Source organism: Saccostrea echinata, unplaced genomic scaffold (assembly GCF_033153115.1).
Source record: "Saccostrea echinata isolate AGI-Se365-2 ecotype Australia unplaced genomic scaffold, CSIRO_AGI_Sech_v1 ptg000022l, whole genome shotgun sequence".
Classification (NCBI taxonomy): domain Eukaryota; kingdom Metazoa; phylum Mollusca; class Bivalvia; order Ostreida; family Ostreidae; genus Saccostrea; species Saccostrea echinata.
In genome coordinates this window covers 17,613,902-17,640,000 of record NW_026889771.1, presented here as the reverse complement: position 1 = coordinate 17,640,000, position 26,099 = coordinate 17,613,902, and the positions used below count along the sequence as shown (strand labels likewise).

The 26,099-nt window shown below is 33.4% G+C and overlaps 1 protein-coding gene across 2 annotated transcripts in view; it reads left to right on the top strand.

The window, feature by feature from the left end:
- The window catches only part of LOC133190571 (phosphatidate cytidylyltransferase, photoreceptor-specific-like), a 217,557-nt gene that overhangs the window by 166,400 nt on the left and 25,058 nt on the right, over positions 1-26,099 (top strand). For both annotated transcript variants that reach the window (XM_061326273.1, XM_061326272.1), the window contains exon 9: positions 22,620-22,754. In XM_061326273.1, the coding sequence (XP_061182257.1) occupies positions 22,620-22,754 (135 nt within the window). The remainder of the gene's footprint in view (positions 1-22,619; positions 22,755-26,099) is intronic.

Genomic DNA, 26,099 nt, shown 5'->3' with positions numbered 1-26,099 from the left:
AAAAGCCATGATTAGTCAAATTGATATGGAGGCATCTTGGGTAGTGTAGAATGAAATTTGTTCAAATGAGGGCCCCCGGGGGTAGGGTGGGGCCACAATGGGGGATCAAATTTTTACAAATGAATATATGGGAAAAAAATCTGCTGCTCAAGAACAACAAAGCCATTTGTTATATTGATATGAAAGCATCATCAGGTAGTTTAAAATTCAACACCCCTCTCTCTGTAAACTTTTCAATACTGTACTGATTTTTGCTTTTTTTCCTAGCCAATGTGCTCAGGTGAGCGATGTGGCCCATGGGCCTCTTGTTTCTTGTGCTATGGGAACTCCAATTTCTTCGCACAAATTTTTAAACCCTTGCATCAAACGAGCTAACTCCTCAGAACCTGAGGAGCCCAAAAAAAGGAAATCGTCTAAATAATGAAAAATTGTATCGATTCCAACCCGTCTCTGCAATTCCCAGTGTAAAAATGTTGAAAACTTTTCAAACAGCTTACATGACATGGCACAACCCATTGGCAGACATTTATCAATGTAATAACTTCCTTCAAACTTAAAACCTAGCAAGTCAAAGTCTCCTGGATTTATTATCATTAATCTAAATGCTGATTTTATATCCATTTTTGCCAAGAAGGTACCTTTCCCTAAACAAGCAACTGCCTGCAACACCTGGTCCAATGAGGTGTATGCTACTGAGCATTCATAAGGATCTATAAAATGATTCACACTATTGTTTTATGGATAGGAAAGATGTGTTATTAACCTCCAGCTTCCTTCTGATTTGGGAACTATACCTATTGGTGAAATTTTTAAATTAGATATTGGTTTGTTAAAAAATGGGCCTGCAATTCTACCTAATTTTACTTCACTATTTATTTTTTCTTTTGCCTTATCTGGAAATTGCAGAACTGATTTCAGATTTTTTGATTCGCCTCCTAATCTTGGACCCTGATAACCAATTCTAAAACCAAACTGAAAACCTTCTAATAATTGATTAGCAACCCCCTTTTCTGGATAGCCTTTTAAAAGTGGTTTTAAATTTTGAACTTTGATTGGGGTATAGCCTAGTTTCCAGATGTTATTAGTTGCTTCCTCTATTCCATTTGTACTGGGATCCCCCTCTTCCCCCCATATTTTGATACTGTCCTCGTGTGCCTCTGTAGTTATTTTGCCCTCGAAATGCATGATCTTTAGAAGAATGATTTTGTTCTTTCTTTGAGCAAAATATTATTGGATGTGGGGCATTGCATTTGAGACAAAAATGGGCATAACTACAAGGTGCCTTGAAACAAGATCCTTGGTAATTGTATGTATAACATTTTCTAATCTGACTCTGGTTTTGCGTCTCAGCAGTCATGAATTTAGAGCTAGGTGTGATGTATAGTAACCATAACTCAGGGTCAACTACCCCCCAGGTTCCTGATGGATTTTTAGCCATTTTTAATCTGAATTGCTGATCATACTCCATAAACCCTAAACCTGGTGACCTTGCTACTGCTAAGCGAACGTCTTTCATATACTTTAACAAGTCTAGAGTCTTGGTCGGATGGGCCTCTAAATATATGCTTGAATAAATGATGAACGCGTCCGTCCATTGCTGTATATTGTTTTTTTTTTTTTCATGTTTTTATCGCTTGTTTGAAGCTCACCATTTATCATGACAATTGCTTGTTTTTTAATATCATTTGCATTTACTAGCAGTTTTCATAGGTCGACATATTGACCGTTAATGATTTTGTTTTTTTTACCTCTTGCGACACATTTAACCCCAATGGGTTTTCATAACTAACAATCATCTTCCGGACATTCTGAATGTTCATTCAATATTCCGAGGGATTTTACTGTACCTGCTTCTTTTACTTGTCCAGAATCATTTAGTGCCTCTGGAGATTCCACCACTGGGCATGGGTCAGTTGGGATCATGGTGCCCTCGCCTCCGTTGACAGTGCTTTTCACAGGCTGGTCTTTCACCTTTTCTACGCTTCTTAACCTCTTTTCCGCAATCCGTTTAGATTTTTAAATTTTCGGCATTATTTTGGTGATTTGCCCCGCGATTCTTCTGGATTGAAGGAAAAAAATTTTTCTTCTGCTTTTTGTGGTTGATCGCTTTGTCAGATGAAGGGAAACGGAAGTACACTATTGTTGGATTCGATTTATACAGAATTTCCGGAATTAAGACAGAATAATGATTCATGCTAAAATAAATGGCTTTATTGTTAAATCAATAAATCTTAATATACAAAAGATATTAATGGGAAAGAAAAATACTCAAATTATGTAGTTTTTCTCTTATAACCGGAAGTTGACGTTTTTGTTTCCGGTCGGACTAACATATTTCGAAACTACAAAAGAGATGCAATAATGTGATGTAAGAATTGATTTAAAAAAAGAAAGTTGAAATTCGATTTCTTTGATCACTTCCGTAAGCGACCGGAAGTGCCGACGACGAACGAAAAGGTGCCCTCTCCAATCTAGAAATCATGTTCTATCATCTCTAACAAGTCTCCAATTCATATCTTTATCCATTCTTGAGAACACTCGCGGACAAAATTTCATTTTAAAATCAGAAAATTGTCCATAACTTGGCACTGGAACCAAATTTACCAAAAAACGGAATTTTATATAAAATTCATATAAAGACCTTTTATCCCTGAAAATTTCAATGAAATTCATTGAATAGTTTTCGAGAAATTGCTTGCACAAAATTTTGTCTAAAAAAAAAGAAGAATAATAATAACTAGAAACTCATTGCGAGCAATGAGAGGTCTTCCGTCCAATTCTGAAAATAAAAACAAAAATTACGCTGAAAAAGTGATAAAAGAAATTCAGCGTGAAAATCCAAGAAAGCTAACCATTAACCATTCACTTTTTTGCATCACTTCCTGTCACGACCGGAAGTAACGGCGATACAAGATTTTCTCACGATTCAAATAAACTGATGACTGACTATCAGACCTGAAAGTTTTAGACTTCAGTCCTTTACTGTTGCTGAGCAATATTGTGAGAACAAATTCTAATTTTGAGGACAGGTAAACACTCGACCGGAAGTGAATTTTATAAAAATCTCTGCAAACTTTTTCAATCAAAAAAATGAAAACATACATAAAACTCTTACAAGAGTCTCTATTGAAAAACAAAAAGTTGCAAATTTAACATTTTTGGATTCACTTCCATTTGCTACCGGAAGTAAGAACGACGAAAAATAATGGTCGATCACCATATCTACATTTGATGCTCTTTCACCTCAGCAAGTTTCATATTCATATCTTTAGCCATTCTCTGATGATACTGTTTACTTTCTTTTATTCTTTATGTATTCAACTTTTTATTTCATGTAATTTCATATACAGGCATGTCCATGTTATCTTTTTCTGCACTTCTATATACTTCTGCATCAGACCATTTGTCTACTATGAAAGGTTGGTCACGATACATTATTCGGGTATTTCCTTTGGAATGTATTTTCTATTGAATGGTGATAGCTTCAATGAAATTTCAAAATGTATGTTCTTATAAGCTGAATATCGAGCTTGAGAAAGTATATTTATCATATTGTACTTATTATATATCGTATGGATAAGTAACACTAAAGCAGTGATTTAGGTAAGATTTTCTACAAGTTTTATTTTCCTGTTTACCCCCAAAGTGGACTATCCCGATTAGTTACACATTCATGAAAAGACTGGAATGTTTCACCCAAAAACATGTCTCGTCCTGCGACGGTCAAGGAATCTGATACCATTTATGTTCAATAACAACATCTTTTAGAAGAAAAAAAATATTTATATCAACTTCATTTATTTAAACAATCTTTAAAAAAATGGTTTTCTTATTTTTGTCTTTTCTGTTCATTTAATATGACACAAGCCTGCATGGGGAAAAACAATGGCCACGTAATAATTACTATATATTGATTGCTTTAGTCAGGCAAGTTTCTTGAAAAGCTATTACTTATAACCATGGTTTAGGATCAGTTTTTCCTTGGTGTAAAACAAAAGGTTGTAGTTATCGTATTTCCACTTGTAGTCATATCGTTTTTCTACTTTGAGATACAGACAAGAACAATTATAGTAGATGTTTGAGGAAACCCCGGATTAAAACTCTAGTTCGAAACAGAATTGCAACGTAATTGTGATGTGACAATCCAACAATTCCTTCACATTTCTTTGATCCTTATGGTACTTTCATTCAAACAAACGCTCGGCTGACTCCGTAAATTCTGACCTACTTATTGGAGTTTACGGAGACAGCCGCCATTTTGGACCCCCGCTTCAAATTTAGAAATGCGAATATCTAGAGTTTGGATTGATTAATTCTAAAATAAATTATATATTAAGCATTTTCAGAAGACCCTCTATTAACCTTATTAAAATAAAAGAAAAATATAGAAAAACAAAAAAGTTTAAAAATTCGACTTTTTTAAATTCGCATCCGGGAACGACCGGAAGTACTGATGATGCACAAAAAGGAGATTCCCCTCATCTAGAAGACATAACCTATCATCTCTAACAAGTCTCCAGTTCATATCTTAAACCATTTTTGAAAAAAAGGGGGGACAAAATCTCATTTTAAAATCAGAAAACTGTCAATAACTTGGCACCGTAAGCGAGTTTTCCAAATTTTCCTTGGTAAACAAAGTCCATTTGACGACGCATAATTCCTGAAAGTTTCATTTAAAACCACTGAATAGTTTCTGAGAAATCGCCTGCACAAAATTTTGGGGAAAAAAATAATAAGAAGAAGAATAAGAAGAAACAGTAGAATCACTATAAGGTCTTCCGTGAAGACGGAAGACCTTAATAACTAGAAACTCATTGCGAGCAATGAGAGGTCTTCCGTCCGAATTTGAAAATAAAAACGTAAGTTCAAGCTGAAAAGGTGATAAAAAAAAATTCAGACACTCTGGAGATTTAACCCTGGTTGTCAGCGTGAAAATATAACATGCTAACCATTAACCATTCACTTTTTTGCATCACTTCCTGTCATGACCGGAAGTAACGGCGATTCAAGATTTCCTCGCGATTCAAATAAACTGATGATTGACTATCAGTTCTGAAAGTTTTAGACTTCAGTCGTTTACTGTTGCCGAGCAATATTGTGAGAACAAATTCTAATTCTGAGGACAGGTAAACACGCGACCGGAAGTGAATTTAATAAAAAATCTCTGACGTTTCTCTATACATTTGCAGTATCTACAAAATGCATAAAAACATTTCAAGTACTTTATCGATAAGCAATATTTATGAGAAAGTTAAATATCGAAATAACGTAGTTTATCACCCAAAACCGGAAGTTGACGTATTTGTTTCTAACATATTTCAAAACAGCGAAAGAGATGCAATAAAGTGATACAAACTTTAATTTAAAATGGAAAAGTTAAAATTTTTGATTTCTTCGATCACTTCCTGTGACGACCGGAAGTTACGACAGACACGTTTAACCAAAATAGTTTTGCCTACTCCTCACGGTCTGCTACTCATAAAAATTTGGCGATTTAATCTTTTACCTGTTTTTGAGATCTCGCTCAGACAATTTTTCATTTTGAGGACAGAAAAACGCGCGACCGGAAGTGAATTTTTGAAAGATATTTGAGGTTACTCTAGACCTTTGGACTCTGAATAACATATTTGAAATTCATTACAAATATATTATCTATAAAGAATATTTATAGGAAAGTAAAATACTCAAATTTTGTAGTTTTTCTCTTATAACCGGAAGTTGTCGTTTTTGTTTCCGGTGGGACCAACATCTTTCGAATCTGCGAAAAAGATGCAATAAAGTGATGCAATTTTTAAATAAAAAAAGAAAAGATGAAATTTTCAATTTCTTTGATCACTTCCTGTGATGACCGGAAGTGACGGCTGATGCTCTTATCCCAAATGGTTTTGGCTACATCTTAAGGTCTGTTGCTCACATAAGTCTGGTGTCTTAATCTCTTACCGCTTCCGAGATCTTGCTCAGACATCTTCTCATTTTTAGGACAGAAAAACACGCGACCGGAAGTGAGTTTTTGAAAGATATTTGAGGTTACTCTAGACATTTGCTGTCTGAATAACATATTTAAAATTCATTCCAAATACTTTATCTACAAAAGATATTAATGGGAAAGAAAAATACTCAAATTATGTGGTTTTTCTCTTATAACCGGAAGTTGACATTTTTGTTTCCGGTGGGACCAACATATTTCAAAACTACAAAAGAGATGCAATGATGTGATGTAAGAATTGATTTAAAAAAGGAAAGTTGAAATTTAATGATTTCTTTGATTACTTCCGTAAGCGACCGAAAGTGCCGACGACGAACGAAAAGGTGCCCTCTCCAATCTAGAAATCATGTTCTATCATCTCTAACAAGTCTCCAGTTAATATCTTAAGCCATTCTTGAGAACACTCGCGGACAAAATTTCATTTTAAAATCAGAAAATTGTCCATAACTTGGCACTGGAACCAAATTTACCAAAAAACGGAATTTTATATAAAATTCATATAAAGACCTTTTATCCCAGAAAATTTCAAGAAAATTCATTGAATAGTTTTCGAGAAATTGCGTGCACAAAATTTTGTCAAAAAAAAAAGAATAATAATAATAATAATAAGAAGAAGAAACAATAGAATCACTATAAGGTCTTCCGTGGAGACGGAAGACCTTAACTAGAAACTCATTGCGAGCAATGAGAGGTCTTCCGTCCGATTCTGAAAATAAAAACAAAAAATCACGCTGAAAAAGTGATAAAAGAAATTCAGCGTGAAAATCCAAGAAAGCTAACCATTAACCATTCACTTTTTTGCATCACTTCCTGTCACGACCGGAAGTAACGGCGATACAAGATTTTCTCACGATTCAAATAAACTGATGACTGACTATCAGACCTGAAAGTTTTAGACTTCAGTCGTTTACTGTTGCCGAGCAATATTGTGAGAACAAATTCTAATTTTGAGGACAGGTAAACACTCGACCGGAAGTGAATTTTAATCTCTGCAAACTTTTTCAATCAGAAAGATGAAAACATACATAAAACTCCTAGAAGACTCTCTATTAACCCTGTAAATCCCAGAGAAAAATATTGAAAAACAAAAAGTTGCAAATTTAACATTTTTGAATTCACTTCCGTTTGCGACTGGAAGTAATAATGACAAAAAATAATGGTCAATCACCATATCTACATTTGATGCTCTATCACCTCAGCAAGTTTCATATTCATATCTTTAGCCATTCTCTGATGATACTGTTTACTTTCTTTTATTCTTTATGTATTCAACTTCTTATTTCATGTAATTCCATATACAGGCATGTCCATGTTATCTTTTTCTGCACTTCCATATACTTCTGCATCAGACCATTTGTCTACTACGAAAGGTTGGTCATGATACATTATTTGGCGCGAAACGTCACGGGTAAATATTCGGGTATTTCCTTTGAAATGTATTTTCTATTGAATGGTGATAGCTTCAATGAAATTTCAAAATGTTCTTATAACCTCAATATCCAGCTTGAGAAAGTATATTTACCATATTGTACTTATTATATATCGTATGGATAAGTAACACTAAAGCAGTGATTTAGGTAAGATTTTCTACAAGTTTTATTTTCCTGTTTACCCCCAAAGTGGACTATCCCGATTAGTTACACATTCATGAAAAGACTGGAATGTTTCACCCAAAAACATGTCTCGTCCTGCGACGGTCAAGGAATCTGATACCATTTATGTTCAATAACATCTTTTAGAAAAAAAAATATATCAACTTCATTAAACAATCTTTAAAAAAATGGTTTTCTTATTTTTGTCTTTTCTGTTCATTTAATATGACACAAGCCTGCATGGGGAAAAACAATGGCCACGTAATAATTACTATATATTGATTGCTTTAGTCAGGCAAGTTTCTTGAAAAGCTATTACTTATAACCATGGTTTAGGATCAGTTTTTCCTTGGTGTAAAACAAAAGGTTGTAGTTATCGTATTTCCACTTGTAGTCATATCGTTTTTCTACTTTGAGATACAGACAAGAACAATTATAGTAGACATTTGAGGAAACCCCGGATTAAAACTCTAGTTCGAAACAGAATTGCAACGTAATTGTGATGTGACAATCCAACAATTCCTTCACATTTCTTTGATCCTTATGGTACTTTCATTCAAACAAACGCTCGGCTGACTCCGTAAATTCTGACCTACTTATCGGAGTTTACGGAGACAGCCGCCATTTTGGACCCGCTTCAAATTTAGAAATGCGAATATCTAGAGTTTGGATTGATTAATTCTAAAATAAATTATATATTAAGCATTTTCAGAAGACCCTCTATTAACCTTATTAAAATAAAAGAAAAATATAGAAAAACAAAAAAGTTTAAAAATTCGACTTTTTTAAATTCGCATCCGGTAACGACCGGAAGTACTGACGACGCACAGAAAGGTGATTCCCCTCATCTAGAAGACATAACCTATCATCTCTAACAAGTCTCCGGTTCATATCTTAAACCATTTTTGAAAAAAAGGGGGGACAAAATCTCATCTTAAAAGCAGAAAACTGTCAATAACTTGGCACCGGAAGCGAGTTTTCCAAATTCTTCTTCTGATGAACAAAGTCCATTTGACGATGCATAATTCCTGAAAGTTTCATTTAAAACCACTGAATAGTTTTTGAGAAATCGCCTGCACAAAATTTTGGGGAAAAAAAAAAAATAATAATAACTAGATGCGTTTCTTGTTGCTAGGGCAACAAGTGGTCTTCCGACCAAACTTTTCTCCAGATCGCTATGTTACCTCACTTCATTTAACACTCTATTGAAGGTATTTTTTGTTTGCGTTTATGTAACACAGTCTTTCAACATAGATCATGATTATTAAAGGATTTCTGTAGAATTTCTGTTAAAAAAGCTTTAAAAAATAAGCAAAAACTATCATACATGTCTTCACAGAGAAAAATATCATTTACAACTAAAAAAAGAGAGAAACAATCTCCCGCCCCAGCAGGATTCGAACCCGCAACAGTACAGAAAGTTTGGATCGGTCATATCTTTGCAATAAATGCATCAATCAAAATGATGAAAACATACTTAGAACTCTTAGAAGACTCTCTATTAACCCTGTAAATCCCAGAGAAAAATATTGAAAAACAAAAAGGTTACAAATTTAACATTTTGAATTCACTTCCGTTTGCGACCGGAAGTACGAACGACGAAAAATAAGGGTCGATCAACATATCTACATTTGATGCTCTATCACCTCAGCAAGTTTCATATTCATATCTTATCATATGTATCAGAAGACCTTAATAATAACTACTAAACTAATTGTTCAGAGAACAATTAGATGCCTTTCCACCTTTTTTTAAAGTGTTTTCGTATCATTTGGGCTGAAAAAAAAAATTGCTCCTCCAGCTGGGATCGAACTCAAAACGCTTGGTTTGAAAGGCAGGTGCGCTAACCACTGCATTACACATTGCGTTGAAATTGGGTAAGTTAATTGTTTAAGACTATAGAATAAATACAAGCGTATTTTTAGAATCGGTAGGGGAAGAAAGAAGTTCCGTAAAAGGAAATAGTTCCTGAACTTGCAACCAGGATATAAAATAACAAGGGACGGGCTGCGTGAGAAAACGTTAACACTGTTCCCTAATGAAAATGTATTAATGGACTGTAGCCCGATTCATCGATATTGTGAGTATGCTGAATTTTTTGAAAATAGCTTTGTTGTAAGCTTAAAAGATCGGGTTCGGATTTTAACATTTCTGACTGAATATCCTGAAATAAATATGAAACATTTAAATAAGCATTTCTTTGGGTTAAATTAAATATGTGTAGCACAAATCAAACTCCCAACATGCATTTTTAGAAGGGAAACAGGACAATGAAAGTGAGAATTATTTTTAATATACCGAAAATCGCTATTTCTGGAAACTGATTAATTCTAAATAAAAATCAAATAAATTCCAAATGTAAAAGAAAGATAGAATGCTTGGTATTAAAATGTCTATCATATCAGGAAAATCTAATGCTATTAACGACATCTGAAGAAATAGCCGATAAAAGGTTTAGAGCATTTCTTCGTTCACCTGCACTTCAATTTCAAACACAACAGAACTTGTAGTTTTTGCCGTGAAACTTCATGACTTCTATAAACTTACAAGACTCACCGTAAAACTCTCAAGAAAGTTTCTCTGAGGTCTATACTACATTTGTACCAAATATGGTGTCGATCCGAGGTCTGGTTTGAATTTTACAGAAATATTCTACGTTGTTGTTGATGTGATTTTTTTTTTAAGAAGGGGGGGGAATGAATTATTTATTTTATGCCTCTTTTAAACTAAGAATTGTAACTACTTTCACATCTTTAAGCCTGATTGTGACCTTTGGGTCAAGGTCAAGGTCATTTAAAAAAAAAACCAAAAAAAAAAAACAAACAAACAAACAAACAAGGAAATCTTTACTTTCTATGTTTTTACCTGAAACTGGAGCTGGATGCATGTCCTTACTTTTCATTTGACCCAATGTCAAGGTCAAAGGTCAAGGTCAAAGTTCAAGGTCATATGGTGAATTGCTATATTTTACACATATATAAGGAATTTCTTATGTTTTTAAATGACTTTGACCTTGACCTATATTTCAAGGTCAAAGTCAAATATGCCGATGCAGTTGGTCCCATGTCTCTAGGATACACCGTTTTAAAAAAAAAGTTCATTAAATGTAAGCAGCATAAACTTTCAGGGGCAGTAACTCATACAATGGACCAAAGAATGCTTTTGCCATGATAGAATGAAGAGAGTACTAAATGAGTCGAAGACACTGATGAAGGCTTGGAATCTCTATGTTTTACGGTTTCGGAGGAGTAGCAATAACAAGGTTTTATTGCAAAAGGGGTGACAACTTTTGAATGGGTCAAGCTTTGGGGACAAGAATGAAATCCTTAAAATAGTTTTAGAAGGACATATTATAGATGCAAAGATATTCAGTATATGTCGAAAGGTTTTCTACAGAATCTCTGACAAAAAAGCTTTTAAAAATCAGCAAAAACTACCATATATGTTTTCAAAAAGAGAGAAGTCATTACAGTCCCTGAAACGTTCTACTTTCCCATTTTTCTGTTCGCTTACCGTTCGTTCACCGTTCGTTCAGCGTGCGTTCACCGTTCGTTCACCGTTCGCTCTCCGTTCACAGTTTTGCGTTCAGCGTTCACCGTGCGCTCGCGTTCACCGTTCACAAAGCGTTCACCGTGCGCTCTTCGTTTGTTTATTTTGTGTTCACCTTGCGTTCAGCGTTCACTTATCATTCAGTCTTCAGTGTCATTCGGAACTCCGAAGTGAAAGGACTTATCTTTTTTTAAGTAAGGATATACAGGTTTTGAATTTAATAAATAACATACCGTGTTTGAAGAATCATTATTTCATGGGAAAAAAAATTATCTACAATATTTATTTTTATTATTCTAACTTAGCTGTTAGGTTATTTATAAAATTTATCTGGAAAATAAATGTTGTTATAAGTACATGTATGTACCTATGTAGAACAATGCTGAATGCTGAAAAATTAAATTTAAATACGGGCAAAATACTGAATAGATACTTCAAGCACTGCAACATTTTGTTGTTATGTTAAAGACGAGAGATCGTTAATGGATAGATAATATCGAAGTCAAATAGTTTACCAACTGCAGCAAAAATACGAAAATATTTATTTCTATCACATTTTTTTTTAAATAATACAGAAATACATGTTAGAACTTTATAAGAGCCCCCCCCCCCTCCCCTAAATCGGTTACTTAGTATTTCCAGTACATTTTAATTAATATTTAAAAAGAAGTTAATGTGTTTTGTAGCACAAAAATTTCAGTCTCAAAACAAACATGCATCTAAACAGTCATTAAACAATCGTAGTTCAAAATATACATGTGCCGGCCGTGATATTTTAAATTGGCAGGGAGTATGTTTCAAATTCAAGCGGCTTAATTATTCCAAGTATTTATTCCCAATGTATTTTATTTATTTATTTATTTATTTTAGAAATGTTGGAATCAGATCTAGAAATGATAAGAAAAAATGTTAAGACTTTTTGGAAATACTAACACTTTGCCTTCGGTGTGATGAGACTTTTACACCTGCACAGTGTCGAATGATTTTGATTGACAGGTCATGCACGTGGACTTCGTGTGAACTTGAAGCAGGAAAATAAAAACCGATTATGACTGTAAAACAAATGGATTTGTTGATGAAAAAAAAGGTAACTTTCACTGCCTGATATATTTAGAAAAAAATTAGAATTTCTGTTTGATATAGGTACAAACATTTGAGGAAGGGGGGCTTAAACCGAATCTCTCTCTCTCTCTCTCTCTCATTTGTCTGTTTAATAAAAACTATGACAGCATATTACTTAAATATCAAGTTGTGAAAATTTAATATATAACATATAATATGATTGCCTCTTTGTATCATCTTGTCCGAGTATAATCACGGCCGGGAAAGTCTACAGTTACATGTAGAAGTCTGCTCAATATATCATCATAAAAAATAAAACTGACACATAAATGTATTATTGCATTAAAGTGTATTTATGCAATACATCCACATACCTTTGTAAAATATTTTTTTTCTCATTATTTTACACGGAATCGCCTTTTATGGTTGTTACAACCATTTTAATTCATTCTATAAGTCCGTAGTTTTCTCTTCTAAAATCCACATTATTTGTAATGGTTTTATATATCAAATAAGAATAAACATATTTATTTTACAACTAGATTAATTTCATCTGTTATACTAAAGCGTTCGGTAACAATTACAATGTTTCACAGCGATAAAACTCGTATTATCAAAAAGTTGAATTTAAACATCGTACATATGTGCAGAAAATATTGTAAAAAACTTAAATTAATATTTTTACTTAATGTGCATGTATCGTCTTTCTTAGGACAATTTTCATTGATTTGTTTATTTATTATTTATTTATTTTTTAGCACCAGGCATTAGAATACAATAGAATAGTTTCAATGCAAGGAAAAGATCAGAGGCATTCTGAATAAATCGTTCATCTTGCGTTCACCATTCGTTCACCGTTCACTTTGCGCTCGCGTTTGCGCTCCGTTCGCGTTCTGCGTTCGCTCACCGTTCACCGTTCACACATCGTTCACCAAGTTGCGTTCAGCGTTCACACATCGTTCACTCACCGTTCGCTCTGCGTTCGTTCAGCGTTCGTTCACCGTTAGTTCAGCGTTCGCTCACCGTTCACTTGGGAAAGTAGAACGTTTCAGGGACTGTAGCAACTGAAAAAAGAGAAAAACAAAGAAAAAAAATTAACTGCCTCCAGCAGGATTCGAACCCCAGACAGTGGGACAAAGTTTGGATCGGTCATATCTTTGCAAAAAATGCACGCATCAAAATATTGAATACATATTTAAAATTCTTATAAGACACTCTATAAACCCTGTAAATCCTAAAGAAAAATATGGAAAAACAAAAAAAGTTGAAAAATTGGACTTTTTGAATTCACTTCCATTTGCGACCGGAAGTGCCGATGACGAAAAATAAAGGTCGTTCCCCATATTGGAATTTGATGTTCTATCTATTCATTGAGTTTCAATTTCATATCTTTAGCTGTTCTCGAGAAAAATTCTGGACAAAATGCCATTTAAAAAATACAAATTTCCCCAAAAATCGCGAACGGAAGTGAATTTTGAAAAAATGAAAAACACATCTGGAAATATTTACATGATGCATCTTCCCTGAAAAAATCTCTGAAATCTGCTTACCCACAGCTGAGATATCGCCATAACTATGAAAAAAAGAAGAATTATAATAATAACTAGATGAGATCTCGTTGCGAGCAACGAGTAGGTCTTCCGTCCGATTTTTCGATAAGATGAGATATGATTTTGACTATGATCTTTGTTAAAAGATAATAATATATAGACTTCCCTAATTAGATTTCATTCTTTTGATTTTATAACATTATCAAAGAGCTATAGATGACATGCTTTTGGCCCCTCTGAGCCCCTAGTTTGAGGGGTCAGCCCCCTTTTTTCAAAAATTGAAAGAGTGCATATTGTTTAGAACATTATTCTGACCATCTTTTGTTCAGTATTGCTTATCAAAATACTCTCCCTTTTCGAGATATAAAGCGTCAAAGATTTAGCATTCTGGCCCCTTGTGACCCCTTATTACGTAACATATGATCAAAATCTTATCATATTTGTTGTAAATCATTAAGATAAACATCTTTGCTTCAGTAATGTATTAAAAATTATTGATCATTAAAGAGTTAAAGATAAAAGACTTTTGGCCCCTCTCAGCCCCTAATTTGAGGGGTCAGTCCCTTTTTCTTGACATCAAATGAATGGTCTTGGAATTTTGAAGACTTTTTGTTCAACAACTATTCAGAGATTTCTTTTCGTTGTGGAGATATGCTGAATGGAAATATTTAGGGGCCACCCCTCCAAGTCCTTAATGGGGCCGTTGACAAAAATTGAAAGAGTGCATATTGTTTAGAACATTATTCTGACCATCTTTTGTTCAGTATTGCTTATCCAAATATTCCCCCTTTTCGAGATAGAAAGCGTCAAAGATTTAGCATTCTGGCCCCTTGTGACCCCTTATTACATAACATATGATCAAAATCTTATCATATTTTATTGTAAATCGTTAAGATAAACATCTTTGTTTCAGTAATGTATTACAAATTATTAATCGTTAAAGAGTTATAGATGAAAGACTTTTGGCCCCTCTGAGCCCCTAATTTGAGGGGTCAGCCCCTTTTTCTTGATATACTAGTAAAATAAAAGGTCTTGTGATTTTGAAGACTTTTTGTTCAACAACTATTCAGAGATTTCTTTTCATTGTGGAGATATGCTGAATTGAAATATTTAGGGGCTAGCCCTTCAAGTCCTTAATGGGGCTGTTTTGCAAAATTTGAAAGGTTGCATTTTGTTTAGAACATTATTCTTAACATCTTTTGTTCACTATTGCTTATCAAAATATTCCCCCTTTATGAGATATAAAGCATCGAAGATTTAGCATTCTGGCCCCTTTTGGCCCCTTATTATGTAACATATTATCAAAATTTTGAAACATATAGTTGCAAATTGTTAAGATAAGCATCTTTGCTTTAGTAATGTATTACAAAATATTGATCGTTCAAGAGTTATACTTGAAAGAGTTTTGGCCCCTCTGAGCCCCTAATTTGAGGGACCAGCCCCTTTTTATTGATATAAAATGAAAGGTTTTGTGATTTTGAAGACTTTTTGTTCAACAACTATTTAGAAATTTATTTTCGTTTTCGAGATATGCTGAATTGAAATATTAAGGGGCCAGCCCTTCAAGTCCTTAATGGGTCTGTTTTGCAAAAATTGAAAGGTTGCATATTGTTTAGAACATTATTCTGAACATTTTTTGTTCATTATTGCTTATCAAAATATTCCCCCTTTATGAGATATAAAGCATCGAAGATTTAGCATTCTGGCCCCTTTGGTCCCTTTTTACGTAACATATGATCAAAATTTTAAAAGATATAGTTGCAAATCGTTAAGATAAACATTTTTGCTTCAGTAATTAATAACAAATTATTGATCATTCAAGAGTTATACTTGAAAGAGTTTTGGCCCCTCTAAGCCCCTAATTTGAGGGACCAGCCCTTTTTTCTTGATATCAAATGAAAGGTCTTGTCATTTTGAAGATTTTTTTGTTCAACAACTATTCAGAAATTTATTTTTGTTTTCCAGATATGCTGAATTGAAATATTTAGAGGCCAGCCCCTCAAGTCCTTAATGGGGCAGTTTTGCAAAAATTGAAAGGTTGCATATAGTTTAAATCAATATTCTGACCATCTTTTGTTCAGTATTGCTTATCAAAATATTCTCTCTTTTCGAGATAGAAAGCGTCAAAGATTTAGCATTCTGGCCCCTTATTACGTAATATATGATAAAAATTTTAAAACGTATAGTTGCAAATTGTTAAGATGAACATTTTTGCTTCAGTAATTTATAACAAAATTTTGATCGTTCAAAAGTTATATATGAAAGACTTTTGGCCCCTCTGAGCCCCTAATTTGAGGGATCAGCCCTTTTTTCTTGATATCAAATGAAACGTCTTGTCATTTTGTGCATCTTTTGTAATATATGTTTTAACAAAATATTTACAGGTAAAAAGATATAAAAGAAAACGTGTCAAATTTTGCGAGATGTTTGTGAGCCTATTTTTGGAGCCCAGGCGAGCTTCAGCGCCTTTTGAGCTGGAAACATATAGATGCAAAATGGCACATCTACAGTCTTTCCTCTATTTTCACTGAAAATCTTATCCCTTTATCTCTTTTCGTTTAGGAGAACACCCCAGGACAAGCCGACCCTCTGAAAATCAGAAAATCGTCCATATCTCACGACTGGAAGTGACGTCATCAAAAAACAAAAAAACCTATCAAGATCAGTTGATTATCTTTCACATCTGAAAGTTTGATGTAAATCGGCCCAGCCGTTTCTTAGAAATCGCGTGCACAAAATCGGTTGGAAGAAAAATAATAATAATAATAAGAATAGGGAAAAAGAAACCGAACGAAAACAATAAGGTCTTCCGTTGGAGACGGAAGACCTTAACTAGATGAGATCTCGTTGCGAGCAATGAATGGGTCTTCCGTCCGATTTTTGATTAGATGAGATAAGAATTTGACTGAGATATTCGTTTGAATATAATGATATTAAATTGTTAAGACGAACAATTTTGCTTTAATAATGTTTAACAAAATATTGATCATTAAAGGGTTATAGATTAAAGACTTTCAGCCCTTCTTGGCCCCTAATGTGAGAGGTCAGCCCCTTTTTCTTGATATCATCTTAAAGCTCTCATGATTTTGAATACTTTGTGTCCAACAACTATTCAGAAATTCTTTTTTGTTTTCGGGATATATGCAAAAGAAATATTAAGGGTCGGCCCTTCAACTCCTTAATGGGGACGTTTAGCAAAAAATTAAAGGTTGCATCCTGTTTAGAACATTATTTTGGACATCTTTTGTTCAATATTGCTTATCAAAATATTTCCCACTTTTGAGATTGAAGCGTCAAAGATTTAGCATTCTGGCCCCTTATGGACCCTAATTATGTAACATATGATGAGAATATCATAATATATAGTTGTAAATAGTTGAGATAAACATTTTTGCTTCAGTAATGCATTACAAAATATTGATCGTTAAAGAGTTATTGATTAAAGACTTTCGGCCCTTCTCAGCCCCTGTTGTGAGGGTCCAGCCCCTTTATCTTCATATCACTTTAAAGCTCTCATGATTTTAAACACTTTTTGTTCAACAACTAGTCAGAAATTCTTTTTCGTTTCTGAGATATTTACAAAAGAAGTATTTAGGGGCCGGCCCTTCAACTCCTTAATGGGGATGTTTAGCAAAAAATGAAAGGTTGCATCATGTTAAGAACATTATTTTGGACATCTTTTGTTCAATATTGCTTATCAAAATATTTCCCACTTTTGAGATATAAAGCGTCAAAGATTTAGCATTCTGGCCCCTTATGGACCCTAATTATGTAACATATGATGTGCATATCATAATATATAGTTGTAAATAGTTGAGATAAACATTTTTGCTTCAGTAATGCATTACAAAATATTGATCGTTAAAGAGTTATTGTTCAAAGACTTTGGGCCCCACTCAGCCCCTATTGTGAGGGTCCAGCCCCTTTTTCTTCATATCACTTTAAAGCTCTCATGATTTTGAACACTTTTTGTTCAACAACTAGTCAGAAATTCTTTTATGTTTCTGAGATATTTACAAAAGAAGTATTTAAGGGACGGCCCTTCAACTCCTTAATGGGGACGTTTAGCAAAAAATTAAAGGTTGCATCATGTTAAGAACATTATTTTGGACATCTTTGTTCAATATTGCTTATCAAAATATTTCCCACTTTTGAGATATTAAGCATCAAAGATTTAGCATTCTGGCCCCTTATGGCCCCTAATTATGTAACAAATGATGTGAATATCATAATATATAGTTGTAAATAGTTGAGATAAACATTTTTTTTTTCAGTAATGCATTACAAAATATTGATTGTTAAAGAGTTATTGATTAAAGACTTTCGGCCCTTCTCAGCCCCTAATGTGATGAGTCAGCCCTTTTTTTTGATATCATATAAAAGATCTTGTAATTCTACACAATTTCTGTTCAATATGTTTTAACAAAATACTCATAGTTAAAAAGTTATCGTAAGAAATGTCTCTAAAATTTACTCATGACTCACTTCCTAAATTTTGACCCCTACCGAGCTTCCATACTAGGCACTTCCGGAAGATTTCAAAACCCAGGTGATCAATGGCAGTATGTCCTCTATCATCGCTGAAAATTTCAGCACTCTAGCTTTAATCGTTTTTGAGTTCCATTGCAGACAAGGAGGTCCTCTGAATTTTGATTAAAGGGCAATAACTTCCGACCGGAAGTAAATTTCAAAAAAATGAGAAAAACGTATAAGGTTCAGACAAAGATTCATCTTCCCTGAAATTTTCAAGTAAATCGATCGAGCCAACTCCGAGAAATCTTCTGCACAAAAATTGTAAAGAAAAAAAAAAGAATAATAATGATAAAAGTGAAAAAGAAACAATAGAATAATAGAAGGGTCTTCCATTGGAGACGGAAGACCCTAATAATAGAAAACAGACCGAAAACAATAAGGTCTTCCGAAGGAAGTCGGAAGACCTTAATAATAATAATAAGAAACAGTAGAATCACTATAGGTCTTCCGTTGAAAACGGAAGACCTAACAATAGAATCACTATAAGGTCTTCTGTGGAGACGGAAGACCTTAATAAGAAACAATAGAATCACTATAAGGTCTTCCGTGGAGACGGAAAACCTTAATAAGAAACAATAGAATCACTATAAGGTCTTCCATGGAGACGAAAGACCTTAATAAGAAACAGTAGAATCACTATAAGGTCTTCCTTGGAGACGGAAGACCTTAATAATTGAATGAAAGCATGTACATGTTCTTGTACAGGTTCTTGAGATGATGAAATGCTATAATTTGTCAAAGACCATTTTTTTCTTTTCTTTTTTTTTTTAGTAACAATTGCAGTAACATTATTGTCTTTCTTTCTTTTCTACATTAAATTACGTACATGTATTGTCTGATAAATTTACACAATGTATATTAATGGATTTTAAAAATAAAAATTAAAGAAAATAAATATGTAACTATAACATGCTACCTGGATAATTAAAATATAAATATATTTTTTTTTTAATCATGTTAGTAATAATTTCACACTGTACATTAACACGCTTTGCTTGTACAATGTTTTATTTACATTGAATGACAAACTGGCACGTTGATTGGTCGACGCGCTGATTGGTTAACACGTCTTATTGCTAATCCTGATTGGGTTTTTTACTGAATTTGGGGTTCGCTTTCAGCGTTCGCTCCGAGTCCACTACAGGTCTGCTGCGGGTTCACTCGGGGTGTGCTCCAGGTTCACTCGGGGTCAGCTCTAGGGGACCCTAAGCGAACCAGAAGCAAACCCAGAAAGGGAACCTGGGGTGCACTTTGGGTTCGCTTTCTGTTAGGTTGTGTTTGGTCGGTACTGTACCATCTCCAGTGTTAATAACTACCAATGGCAGACATGAACAGAGCAAAATAAGTCATCTCTCTCTCTCTCTCAAGAAAATATTTTTTTAATATTTTTGACCTTAAGGTAGAATTTTGAACTTTTTGAATGTACATGTAAATCTTGTCTGGTATCAAGTCTAAAATATGTTCTCTTTATATATTTTATAAAATAGCATTGAAATGGGTGTGACAACTGTTGTATGATTTAGATATATTTTACGAAAACATTTATATCAACTATTGCATGTAGAACAAAAGCAGGAGATTTAAAAGTATTAAATTTTTATGCATTATTTTGGGTTATTAACTTTAGTTCTTTCAATCCAATACTGTCTCAAATGTTTCAGAGAATGATTAAGCATACATAAGATTACGTATTCATTTAATCTTTGATTGCCTGTATCTCTAATATTCTGAATATTAGAATTAAACTTTGTACTTGATTAATTACACTATAGTCTATCATTATCCATTGATTGATTGTTGTTTTACATTCAATTTCAGTACTTTTCATTCACATAGAGACGTCACCATATACTGGTGAAGGGCTTTTAAATTTAGACCTTTACTTGGCACTCAGGGCCATTGAGCAATGAGGGAACTTTATCATGCCAACGCCTGCCATGACACGGGGTCTCAGTTTTAAGGTCTCATCCAAAGGATTGGCAACTTTCACTTCAAAGTGCTGAGCACTTTGCGAATGAACAGTTGCTACCTATTTTTTATCAACTTAGGTCAGTCATGGCCGGGGTTCAAACCCACGACCTTCCAATCACAGAGCGAGCGCTCTACCGACTGAGCTACTGTGACAGTCTCATAATCCATTGAAAAGTAAATTGTGATAATTTATACCTTAAGGGTCCCATTTGCATGGGACAGCTTATCTTTATAATTATTATTATCTTTTGATTTCTATACTGTATGTCTGCAATAGTATATATACAAAAAATCGTGATATCAATAGTTCAGGTGAATTCCTAATATATTGCATTATATAGGAAATACCATACTCCAGAATCTTGCACAAATGCCTGGTAATGTACCCCAATTTTTCATTAGAAAACTGTAAAGCAGCAATATTTCAATGACAAATTCTTAGGAAAAGTCACATATTTTGAGGAATGTGTTGTTTGACTTTAAAGTAAAATTGATGTACGTGTAAATTGCATACTTTTATATTGTGTAGCAAACAAATTAAATAAAATAAACATCTACAGTGCTTTGGAAGGCTTCAAAAGACTACATTAATTCAAGAATTGATATGATCTCCAGACAAAGTATATACATGTATTACTAAATCTATACTTATAAATTAATAAATTTTGCAAATAAACTCCGACACGGGTGCACCAGAGTTCTTACTTACTCCTCTAAGAATACACTAGATACAAGATGATGTCCGTAAACTATATTTAGATTTCAATCGCATAGTTAGTATCGTACATTAAATTAAAAGTCTACCCTCATTTTCTATAAACAACCATGAAATAGCAAAAACATGAGTACGGTGGTGTTTCCGGTTGGCGGATCTAAGTTACTGGCAATTTTTAATGACACTAGCAACAAGCAATCGATTATTTATTTCATAAAACGTCATCACAGAATTATTCAATCAAAACTTGATTTAAATGATATAAAAGAAATAAGTTGTGATACCAGATTAAAAAGGGAAGTGTGCAAATTATTTTTGTCATTCACCGATCTTAATATTGACAGAAGCTTCTAGAACATCATATGGCATCGAGCCCGATGTTAAAAAAAACGAGGCTATTATGCTACATTAACATAAAAAAAAGCTTTTGTGTGAATGGTCATTGAAATAATGGTAAATCATTGATAACACTCTAAGTTTTGAATATATTTATATATTGAAGGACTATTGTATATATGTAGTAGGTTTTCCTAATAAATTTATCGGTAATATCCTCACAGAGAGCATCGTGGCAACGAACCCGAAGTACAATTTGTACTTCGTAATGAAAAGAGAAAATTAATGAATAAGGTATTGTTCAAATACAATCAAAGCTGTAAAATTTTGTGCTTTAATTACATTTCAGTTATTTTTTCTGAATACAGTCCTTTGTATCAAATACTCGGCCTATTCATAGGGCGTTTAAAAAAGCTAATTTTTACACAGGTACTTGAGTCTTGGTTTATAAATACTTATGTACCTTATTGATACATGTACGTAAAAAAAAAGTAAAGTACATTTTTTACCTATCAATAAGGTACATACATATTTATATTTAGCAAGACCAAAGTACCAGTGAATTTTAACCCCCCCCCCCCCAAATCAATTTATCAGTAAAATGTGCGTATTTGCTGCTTCTATCCTTGAGGGAAATGAAATAAGAGCATCTGAAGTACAATATCCATAACATAGTGTAACAGGTTTCACAATAAACGCCAATTAATGAAATTGTTATTTTTTTTTCAAATTTTCACAAATGGGGGGGTGGGGTGGGGGGGGGGGTGGAAACGTACATCTATTTCATGCAGGATTTTGAAAAAAAAGTATTTCTTCCTGCTATAAGCCTGTAGGCTGTTAGTAGAAACTACAATATATTTTCTGTCGGTAGTAGTATAAATTCAATTCCCCGCGCTTGCGCGGGATTTCATCTAGTGTCAATTAAAGTAAATGTCTAGTATCCAATCCCAGGCTTAAGAACAAATGATACAAATAAAAAATGCATGTATGGATTGGTATATATTTTTCAATCTATCACTGAATCAGTTGTATATGATGCAAATACCAAATTTCTAGAATATTAAGAAATTGCGAATTTTCTTTGATGTTCAAAATTCTACCTTAAGGTCATTACCCTTTTAAGTCTATACAACTTTTTATCACTTTATTGCACAATGTTGTGAAATTTTAATTAAAAAATAAAATCTATATGGATAAACATATTCATTTTACTTACATAAACATCACAAGTTTGAGTGTTTATGCCCCCCCCCCCCCTTTTTGAAGCTGATTGGGTGAAATTAGTCATGAAGTTTTTTTTATCAATATGAATATATTTTTGTTAGATTGGATTGTCATGGACCACAGTAAAAATTTACCCATTTATCCTTCACTCCATCTCAATGTCAGTGTTTGCATCTGTAATTGGTCCATTTGGAGGGTTTTTTGCCAGCGGATTCAAGAGAGCCTTTAAAATTAAGGTAGGTTCCTCATCAGTCACTTACATTAAATTCAACAGGGTATCTATGATAGGAAAATTTGAGGATCTTCCCCAAGTCTAACAGATGTCAAATTGATATACATTCAAAGGTCCCCTGAGTAACTCAGGTGACCTATTGCTGTATGTTAAAGGTTAAGGTACTAGGAGCAAGTTCACTCCCAAGTAACTATAAGCCCTACCTGGACCAGTTTCGCCAGACTTGCTTCGAATGCTAATTCTGACATTCTTTTTTTTCCAGGTGAGTGACCAGGTTGAAGTATATGGAACAAGTCCATTCCCAAGTATCTATAAGCCCTACTTGAACCAAACTTGCTTGGATGATGCAGCAAGGAATGGACACCACCAGACCTGCTTCAGATGCTAAGTCTGACCTACCTTTTCAAAATGAGTGAATATTAGCCTTTCCTGAACCAAACAAGTATGGATGGTGGATGCATCTAGGGATGGACACTTCTAGACTTGCTTCAGACACTGATCAAGCAATTTAAATTTTGTAGTAATTGTCATATGAGCAAAGTATTCAGGTAGTCAAATATTGCATTTTAAAAGATACTGGATATTAGATGATGTTTCATTGCATCACTTTCCCAAAGTCTTCCTCTGGTCACGTAACCCTATCTATTAGTTTACAGTCAGTTGAGGCCTCGAAACAGAAGCCGTGTGTATAACGTATGAATTGAATCTATGCTAAATGAAAGAGTGTAGAAAATGTTTTGATCAAAATATAAACACTCTGACTCAAACTTTAGAGAGTAATATTAAGATTTTCTTACACAAATTAAAGAAACATAATTTTTGAAAATTTTTAGCATGAAAAACATTATATGAGGGGCATTTGAAAAGTTCTGAGAACTGACTCGTAAAATATTAACCTTTTAACGGAAATTATTGAATTTGATATCATTGGACACAAAAATATACACATTTTGTGATGTCACTTTGTAATTTTTATTACATAATAACTCTGAAAATGATGTAAGAATCTCGAATGTCTAGCATACTGACCATGAAAATGACATAACAAGAGACACAATTTCAGTGAAGTAAAATTCTAAAGTCGACTTCTGTTCATTACTTGGATGCAAGCTAACATACACAACTGCCAGTTGGAAAAATGTTTACATAGACTGCAGTCTATCATATGAAGTTATATTTAGGAGCTCCCATAGTTCTGAGATGGTTTAAGAGTGTGTCAAACATAACATGTTATTATCGAATCTCGTGCAAAAGAAGCTGCTGTGAGAAAATCAAAAAGTTGACAATAACAGGAGAATAGTGGACGGTGTTACAGAGTTTGCTGGCATTAATTCGTCAGGTGTTTTAACCAATTTTGCCGGAACGTTTAAAGCTCAAGAGAGGTTAAGCGAAGGGTGTCCTATATTTTCTCATAAAAACCAAAATGGCGCCGGTGTAGTTCTGACCCCGCTGTAACTCGATATGTTCGAAACTTTTAAATCATGAACAATAAATAAGATTGTACATAGCAAAGAAACTCAGATTTATTTTTTTGAGTCGAAAGTCAAAGGCAATAAGTGAGTTTTGGATCGCCGAAGTTGAAATGATATGAAAAAATATGCACAGAAACAAGGGAAGACTTTTGTAAGTCTTATTCGTAAACGGTAAGATTCCTGACACTCAAGATAGATTTATGGAAAACTGCATTGTTACACTTCAGTTTTATATAGAATATCTTTTATTTAATATAGGGGAGAGGTCTACAATAGACCGAAAATCCATCTATATCATATAAATAAAAATATTTTATGAACGCCTAAGATAAAATTACCATGCTTATTAACCAAGCAAAAAAATAAAATATGGAATTACTGATTTACTGTACCATTCTTACAGTCTTACTCTACCTCCATACAAATTTTCTTTGAAATATCTTTTTGAAGAGGCCTTTGACAGCACTTTTTCGATGTTCTCATGTGGACAAAAACGCGACTTTTCAGTATGCTAAACATTCGAGATTCTAACGTCATTTTTGGAGTTATTACGTCATAAATATAAAAAAAATGACGTTAATATAGGTGCAAATTTTCCAGCTCTTTTCAATGGTACCAAACTTCTTAATTTCCATGTAATGGTTAATATTATAGCAAGCAGTTCTCAGAACTTTTCAAATGCCCCTTGTACTGACCTACACTAGTATACAAACTACTCGGCTGCGTAATATTAGACTGCCTAAGTGTCAATGGTTGTTTACTGAGTACTTCCAGGAATGTCATATTAATTCTGACCCTATGAACTTCAGTCAGTACAAAAGGTTTTTTTGGCTAGTGATGACTAATTAATCAATTTCTGAGTGAATGATTGATTGATTATCATTGTTTTATGCCGAATCGGCAATATTTCAGCCATATTTCGGCGGTCTGAGTGAATGAAAAGTGGAAATATTAACATAAAATTAAAAAAAAACATTCTGAAAAATATATATTTCCACTTCTGAGTGAATGAAAAGTGGAAATATATATTTTTCAGAATGTTTTTTTTAATTTTATGTTAATATTAAATGTCTAAAAAGTTTTAAGTAGATATTAAAACCATATAAAAATTTCACCAGTTATGAAATTTGTAAAATCATGAAATTTATTATTTTGACTGTGTCTTTCAGTACTGTATCAGTACTTTGATTTCTTTTTATTCTTTTTTAAATCAAAAAATTTCTGATCAAAAGTTGTCCATTGTCTGTTGTTGTCGTCATTGTCGTTATCATCGTAAACTTTTAACATTTCATCTTCTTCTTAAGAACCCCTGGGCCAATTTCAACCAAACTTGCTACAAAGCATCCTTATGTGAAGGGGATTCAAGTTTTTTTTTCAAATGAAGGGCCATGCCCTCTTTCAAGGGGAGATAATTGTTTCATCCATTTTTCTCCTTAGACGAATTGTACAAATTGGCTATATTAATGATCTTAATCCTTAGAACACTTTCAAAATAGACTAAACATGCAATGTTTTGAATAATGAAAACAAAGTAATAGAATCATTATGAATCGTAAGCGAAGAAGGGTTGTTTTTAAGTAAGAGACCAAAGAAAATGATGGTCAAATCTTCACTGCACAAGTAATGTTCAGTGTCATAGTGAAAGCAGCAAGCTCTACCATTGACAACATGTACATGTGGAGGAAATTCCAGTTGAAATCTACAACTTTGTTGAAATAAATAATTAACTTAAGCTTTTATAGTACTCATGTATTCTTGTTGACTTTTGTACTTGCCTATTAATATATATATATATATATATATATATATATATATATATATATATATATATATTAAAAATATGGTTTATATTATGTCAAATTTGGAAGTTCTCAAAA